Raw genomic sequence first — 7,978 nt, forward strand, 5'->3', positions numbered from 1 at the left:
TTCCCCAGGAAACTTCCCGACCTCGGGAATTGTTCAATACAGTTTTTATTCCCAATCCCGCGGTGTCTCGGGGACAGGAGGAGCCCGGGAGGGAGCTCGGGGCATCCCAGGATTCCCCAGGATTCCCCAGGATTCCAGCTGGAATTCCAGCCAGGATTCCTGAACATTCCAGGAGTGATCCCAGCCACGATTCCAGCTGCGACTCCTGAGGATTCCAACCCAGATTCCTGAGGATTCCAGCAGGGATTCCCGAGGAGTCCAGCCACAATTCGCAAGGCTCGCAGCCAGGATTCCAGGGAGGATTCCTGAAGATCTTGGGAGTGATTCCAGCCAGGATCCCAGGAGGATTCCCAGGGAGGATCCCCAAAGATTCCTAGGAGTGATTCCTGAAGATCCCTGGAGTGATCCCAGGAGGATTCCCAAAGATCCCTGAGGTGATTCCAGGATTCCCAGAGGATTCCCGGGAGGATTCCCGGGAGGATTCCCAAAGATCCCTGGGAGGATTCCTGGGGTAATTCCAGGAGGATTCCTGAAGACCCCCGGGGTGATCCCAGGAGGATTCCCGGGGGTGATCCCCGAAGATCCTCGGAGTGATCCCTGGAGCATTCCCAGGAGCATTCCCGGAGTTTTCCCAGAGGATCCCTGGGGTGATTCCCAGGAGCATTCCTGGAGTTTTCCCAGAGGATCCCTGGGGTGATTCCCAGGAGCATTCCTGGAGGATCCCAGGAGCATTCCCGGCATTTTCCAGGAGCATTCCCAGGAGCATTCCCAGGAGCATTCCCGGAGTATCCCAGGGGTGATTCCCAGGAGCATTCCCAGCATGATTCCCAGGAGCATTCCCGGAGTTTTCCCAGGAGCATTCCCAGGAGCATTCCTGGAGGATCCCAGAAGCATTCCCAGGAGCATTCCCAGGAGCATCCCAGGAGCATTCCCGGAGCAATCCCAGGAGTTTCCCCGGTGTGATTCCCAGGAGCATTCCCAGGAGCATTCCCAGGTGATTCCCGGAGTTTTCCCGGCGTTCCCGGGCTCAGGGCCCCTGGTGGCCGCGCAGCTCGGAGAAGAGCGCCGGCAGCCAGAACTGCGCCTCGGCCGGGGCCTGAGCGTCCAGCCACGCCATGCCCTCCCTCAGCAGGTGGTCCTGCAATGGGAACGGGCTGGGAGGGACTGGGAGTACTGGGAATGGGCTGGGAGGGACTGGGAATGGACTGGGAGGGACTGGGAGGGACTGGGAGTACTGGGAATGGACTGGGAGGGACTGGGAGTACTGGGAATGGACTGGGAGGGACTGGGATTGGGCTGGGAGTACTGGGAATGGGACTGGGATTGGGACTGGGAATGGACTGGGAGGGACTGGGAGTACTGGGAATGGACTGGGAGGGACTGGGAATGGACTGGGATTGGCTGAGGAGCCGTTCCCATCGCCACACTGTTCCCATTCCCACTCCCATTCCTATTTTCCCATTTTCCTCATTTTTTTTCCCATTCTCCCATCCCCATTTCCCCATTTATTTCCCCCTTATTTTCCCACTACTTTCCCATCCCCGTTCTCCCATCCCCATTTTCCCGCTACTTCCCATTATTTTTTTATTATTATTTTATTATTATTTTTTATTATTATTTTTTTCCCTTCATTTTCTCATCATTTCCCCATTATTTTCCCATGTTTTTCCCATTAATTTCCCCATTTCTCCACTACTTCCCCATCATTTTCTCATCTTTTTCCCATCCTTTCCCCACTATTTCCCCATCCTTTTCTCACTATTTCCCCATCACTTTCCCATTATTTCCCCACTATTTCCCCATTATTTTCCCATCCTTTTACCATTAATTTCTCCATTATTTCTGCATCATTTTCCCATTAACTTCCCCGTAATTTCTCCAGTACTTCCCCATCATTTTCTCATCTTTTTCCCATCCTTTTCCCATTATTTCCTCACTATTTCCCCATCTTTTCCCCATCATTTCTCCATTATTTCCCCATCCTTTTCCCCACCTTTCCCCACCATTCCCCTCCCCACATACCAGCACTTGTTTCGCTCTCTCCGTCTCCCACTTGAGGCTCTCTCGGATCTCGCTGACGGTCACAAATCCCTTTTTCTGGGAAAACCAATCCCAAGAAATCCCACTGGAATTCCAGCCCTGGCCCAGCTCAGGCTCATCCCAATCCCAGGGGTTTGTGGGGCTTTTATGGAAATAAAATAGATTTTTTTGTTCTTTTTCCTGGATGTTTTTTATCTGGATTTAAATCCAGGCCTCAGCTTTGCCCACGAGTCTGATGTGATCCCAATTCCCAGGTCTGGGAGCAGCAATTCCTCATTCCCAGCTTTTTCCAGGTGTCATTCCCAACAAATCCTAATTCCCATTCTTTTTTTTTCTAGGTCATTCCCACCAATTCCCTATTTCCAGCCCTTTCCCAACCCCTTTTGGGGTCATTCCTGACCCTTTTTGGGGTCATTCCAAGTCCTTTTCCAGGTATAATTCCAAATCCTTTTCCAGCTCATTCCCGGCCCTTTTTGGGGTCATTCCTGGCCCATTTTGGGGTCATTCCCGACCCTTTTCCAGCTCATTCCCAGCCCTTTCTGGGGTTATTCCCAGCCCTTTTTTGGGGTAATTCCTGCTCTTTTGTGGGGTCATTCCGAACCCTTTTTGGGGTCATTCCCAGCCCTTTTCCAGGTGAAATTCCAAATCCTTTTCCAGCTCATTCCTGACCCTTTTCCAGCTCATTCCCAGCCCTTTTTTGGGGTAATTCCTGGCCCTTTTCCATCCCTTTCCCAACCCCTTCTGGGGTCATTCCCAACCCTTTTTCGGGTCATTTCCAACACATTTTTTTGGGGTCACTCCTATCAATTCCCCATTCCCAACCCTTTTCCAACTCTTTTTGGGGTCATTCCTGGCGCTTTTTTGGGGTTATTCCCTACCCCTTTTGGAGTCATTCCCAACTCTTTTTGGGGTCAATCCCGTCCCTTTTCCAGGTGTAATTCCAAATCCTTTTCCAGCCCTTTCTTGGGTTTATTCCTGGCCCTTTTGGGGGTCATTCCTGGCCCATTTTGGGGTCATTCCCGACCCTTTTCCAGCTCATTCCCGGCCCTTTTTTGGGGTCATTCCTGGCCTTTTTTGGGGTCACTCCCAGCTCTTTTCCATCCCTTTCCCAATCCCTTTTTGGGGTCATTCCCACCCTTTTTGGGCTCCCCCACCTCGGCCAGCTGCAGCACCACGGTGTGATCCATGTTGAGCTCCGCGGGCACCGACTGCACCAGGAACGTTCCTCCCACTGGGATGATCCCAAACCCGTTCCCCAAAACCTTCAGCTTCTTGATGGCCCGCAGCAAATCATCCCTGAGGGGGGAAAGGAGCCGAGGAATTCCCAACTGCCCTGAAATTCCCAAAGCTGGGAATGCCAAAAACCCTTCTGGGGCTCGTTGGGGGAAAAAAAAAAAGGGAATTGTTTTGATAAAAGGGTTTTGGGTTGGGATTTTGGTGTTCCAGGGATGGAATTTTAGGGGAAAAAATATCGTCTCCAGATTCCCTGAGGATCCCAGGGAAACCCGGGAGCAGCAGTGGGAATTGCAGATCCAGCAGATGTGGCCTCAATCCCCTTTTCCTGCCCCAAATCCTGAGAAATTCCCAATCCTCAATTCCCAATTCCTGATTCCCGATTTCCAAGGAATTCCCAGTAAATTTCCAGTTCCCAATCCCAAATTCCAAATCCATTTCCGAGGAATTCCCAGTTCCCAATTCTCAATGAGTGCCCAAGGAATTCCCAATCCCCAATCCCAATTCCTGATGAATTCCTGAGGAATTCCCAATTCCCAGTTTTCAATTCCCAAAGAATTCCCAGGAAATCCCTGAGGAATCCCCAGTCTCCAATCCCCAATGAATTCCTGATGAATTCCGGTGAATTCCCAGTGAATCCCAATGAATTCCCAGTGAATCCCGGCGAATCCCAGACTCACTGGCTGACGTCCTGGGCGAATTTCCCCCGTCCTTTGAGCACCTGCTGCTGCAGCTCCTGGAGCGTGATCAGACCTGGGACGGGAACGGCCCCGAGGGATTGATTGATTGATTGATTGATGGGATTGATTGATTGATTGATGGGATTGATTGATTGATTGATTGATTGATGGGATTGATTGATGGGATTGATGGGACTGGTGGGATGGACTGATTGATTTGATTGATTGGTGGGATTGATGGATTGATTGATGGGATTGAGGGCGTCAGGGATCCCGGGATCAGGGCAGGGATCAGGGATCAGGGCAGGGAGATCCCCGGGATCAGGAGAATCCCAGGATCAGAGCAGAGATCAGGGACCAGGGAGATCCCCGGGATCAGGGACCAGGGGGATCCCCGGGATCAGGGCAGGGATCAGGGATCAGGGGGATCCCAGGGATCAGGGGGATCCCGGGATCAGGGCAGGGATCAGGGATCAGGGGGATCTCCGGGATCAGGGCAGGGATCAGGGATCAGGGCAGGGATCAGGGATCAGGGGATCCCCACCTCCGTTGCGGTGTTTCAGGGCCAGGCACACCTCGATGATCTGCACCCCCAGCTCGTAGTAGAAATCTCCCACTCCCAACATCTCGGCCCAGAACCCTTTGCCAGCTGGGAAAGGAGAGGGAGAGGCGCTTGGAATTCCGGGAATTCCCTCCTGGAGCAACCCCCAGCCCCAAACCCCGCTGGAGAACACCCAGGTTGGGAATTCTCCCCTCCAGCACGCCCAGGTGCAGCCCAGGCATTCCCAAATCCCTGCAGGACAGAATTCCAGCCTGGAAAATTGGGATGAGCCCTCTCAGACATTCCCAAATCCCTGCAGGACAGAATTCCCAATTCCCATCAGGACAGAATTCCAGGCAGGAGAAGCAGGATCAGCCCTCCCAGGCATTCCCAAATCTCTGCAGGACAGAATTCCCAATTCCCATCAGGACAGAATTCCAGGCAGGAGAAGCCCCTCCCAGGCATTCCCAGATCCCATGAGGACAGAATTCCAGGCAGGAGAAGCAGGAGAAGCCCCTCACAGGCCAGCGGGTCCACGCCGATGGTGGCACACATGTCCTGGAACTGCAGCCGGAATTCCGGACTCTTCCTGATCTCCTGCTTGTGTTTGCTGGCAAAGGTCTCCAGGTGAGTCCGGAACGTCTCCAGCTGCTTGGACATCTGGGAGAACGGGAATAACGGGATCAGGGCCGAGAGAACGGGGTCAGCACCGGGAATAACGGGATTGAGGGCTGGGATAACAGGATCAGGGCTGGGAATAACGGGATCAGCACCAGGATAACGAGATCAGGACCAGGAATAATGGGATCAGGGCCAGAAATAACGGGATCAGGGCTGGGATAATGGGGTCAGGGGCTGGGAATATGGTGATGGGAATGGGAATAGGGAATGGGGAATGGGCTGGAAGTGGATGGGGGGACAGCGATGGGGACAGCAAAGGGACAGGGAAGGGGACAGGGACAGGACAGGAAGGGGACTCCAGCCCCATCCCAGGGGAATCCTCACCTGGGCCAGCTGATCCTCAGCCAGGACCGTCCCTCGCTCCTTGTACTTGGCCTGGGGGGAGAGAGAACGGGGTCAGGGCACGGGGAAAGGCGGGAGAACCCAAACCGGGACAACCCCAAACCGGGACAGTCCCAAAACCAACATCCCCGCAAGAGAGGAGCTCCCTAAGGGGGGATGAACCCAAACCTGGGGGTCCTGAACCCCTGTCCCACGGCACCTACAGACCCTGACAGACCCCACCCAACCCTGGGCAGCCTCAAATCTCCTCCTCCTCACCTCAACCCGAGCCCCTGACCCCCATCCCGGGCCCCGCTGTCCCCCGGTCCCGCTGCACCGTGTCCGGCCCCTCACGGCCCCTCAAATCCCCTCAAATCCCCTCACGATTCCTCAAATCCCCTCACGGCCCCTCAAATCCCCTCACGGCCCCTCAAGACCCCTCAAATCCCCTCACGATCCCTCACATCCCCTCACGATCCCTCACATCCCCTCACATTCCCTCACGATCCCTCACATCCCCTCACGGTCCCTCACATCCCCTCACGATCCCTCACATCCCCTCACGGCCCCTCATATCCCCTCATGATCCCTCACATCCCCTCACGGCCCCTCACGGCCCCTCACGGCCCCTCACATCCCCTCACATCCCCTCACGGCCGTCCACCCCAGTGTTTCCCGCTCGCTGTCCCGTGCCCTCCCCGCTCCCCGGGGCCGTTCCCCGTCGCTGTCCCGTCCCGTTTTCCCCTCACCTCGGTCAGTTTTTTCCTGGCGATCGCCCCCGCTCCCACTCCCCGCCGGTGCATCCCGGCCCCACAGCCGCCGCCGCCGGCGCGCCCGGTTTGACGTCATCGAGGGGCCCGAGCTGACGTCATCGATCGGCGCCGCCCGGGGAAGGGGCGGGGCCTCGCACGCCCCTCGGGAGCCACGCCCCTTCCCCTCAGTGAGGGGCGGGGCTAAAGGCGGTGAGGGAGAGTGAAAAATGCGGTTTTGATGGGTAAAGGAGGTAAAAGAGTGTAAAAAATGCAGTTTTGAGGGGGTAAAGGAGGTGAGAGGGAGTGATAAAAGGATTTTTGAGGGGTTAAAAGGGGTTTTGAAGGGGAGAAAGGGGCATCTGACGGGGTAGAGGAGGTGAGAGAGGGTAATAAATGAGTTCTGAGGGGGTGAAAGGGGTGAGAGTAAGAAATGCAGTTCTGAGGGGATAAAAGAGGTGAGAGAGTAATAAATTGAGTTCTGAGGGGATAAAAGGGGCTGTGAGGGCGAAAATGGGGGTGTGAGGGGGTAACTGAGGTTTGTGAGGGGATAACGGGGACACCCCAAAACAGCCATCCCAGAATGGACACCCCAAAAGGGACACCCCAAAACCGGCATCCCAAAGGGACACCCCAAAAGGGGCACCCCAAAATGGGCACCCCAAAAGGGACACACAAATGGGACACCCCAAAATGGGCAGGCCAAAGGGGACACCCCAAAGGGACACCCGAAGGGACACCCCAAAGGGACACCCCAAAATGGACACCCCAGAGGGACACCCCAAAGTGACACCCCAAAGGGACACCCCAAAAGGGACACCCCAAAAGGGACATCCCAAAATGGACACACAAATGGGACACCCCAAAATGGGCAGCCCAAAAGGGGCACCTTAAATGAGCACCCCAAAACAGCCACCCCAAAATGGACACCCCAAAAAGGACACCCCAAAGGGACACCCCAAAGGGACATCCCAAAAGGGACATCCCAAAAGGGGCACCCCAAAATGGGCACCCCAAAACGGGCACCCAAAATGGGCATCCCAAAAGGACACCCCAAATGGGACACCCCAAATGGGACACCCCAAAATGGACACCCCAAAGGGACACCCCAAAGGGACACCCCAAAAGGGACACCCCAAAAGGGACACCCCGAAAGGGACATCCCAAAGGGACACCCAAGTGGGACACCCCAAAATGGACACCCCAAAGGGACACCCCAAAGGGACACCCCAAAGGGAAACCCCAAAACAGCCATCCCGAAAGGGACACCCCAAAGAGACACCCCAAATAGGACACCCCAAAGGGACACCCCAAAGGGACCCCCGGCCCCCCGGTGCCCTGTGACCCCAAACCCCCGCTCCGCCGTGCGGTGTCGCGGGGCCGCTGTCCCCCGGCGCTGTCCCTTTGTCCCCGGCGGCGGTGCCAGCCTTTGTCCCCGTGTCACCCGGGGGCCACCAGCTGTCACCGCCGGGACCTTCGCCCTCCTCCTCCTCCTCTTTGTTCTCGGGGACACGGGGGGGACCGGGGACAGAGGGGACACGGAGCCCCCCGGGATGGGGACAGCGGGGGACTGCGCTGGGTTTTGGGGGGCTCTGAGTGTCCCCCGGTTTGGGGGTCCGCAGGGTGTCACCCCCTGCCCCACCGAGCGCGGGTTCGGGCTGGGGACTGCCCTTGTCACCCGCTGAGGAGGTGACATCCAGGCCAGGGGACACCCAGGGGACACAGAGAGGGTT

The 7,978-nt window shown here is 56.0% G+C and overlaps 1 protein-coding gene across 2 annotated transcripts; it reads right to left on the reverse strand.

Annotated features, from left to right (window-relative positions):
- Positions 1–989: 989 nt before the first annotated feature.
- SNF8 (SNF8 subunit of ESCRT-II) lies at positions 990–6,338 on the reverse strand. 2 transcript variants are annotated; one of them, XM_066340361.1, is made up of 8 exons: positions 6,246–6,338; positions 5,500–5,550; positions 5,016–5,154; positions 4,498–4,602; positions 3,954–4,026; positions 3,195–3,336; positions 2,023–2,097; positions 990–1,138 (listed from the first exon to the last, which is right to left on the reverse strand). In XM_066340361.1, the coding sequence occupies exons 1-8, from the start codon at positions 6,297–6,299 to the stop codon at positions 1,028–1,030; spliced, it is 750 nt and encodes a 249-aa protein (XP_066196458.1). In that variant the 5' UTR covers positions 6,300–6,338; the 3' UTR covers positions 990–1,027. The 2 variants fall into 2 exon arrangements, with proteins under 2 accessions (XP_066196458.1, XP_066196460.1); XM_066340363.1 differs by lacking the exon at positions 4,498–4,602.
- Positions 6,339–7,978: the final 1,640 nt, after the last annotated feature.

Source organism: Sylvia atricapilla, unplaced genomic scaffold, assembly GCF_009819655.1.
Source record: "Sylvia atricapilla isolate bSylAtr1 unplaced genomic scaffold, bSylAtr1.pri scaffold_69_arrow_ctg1, whole genome shotgun sequence".
Classification (NCBI taxonomy): domain Eukaryota; kingdom Metazoa; phylum Chordata; class Aves; order Passeriformes; family Sylviidae; genus Sylvia; species Sylvia atricapilla.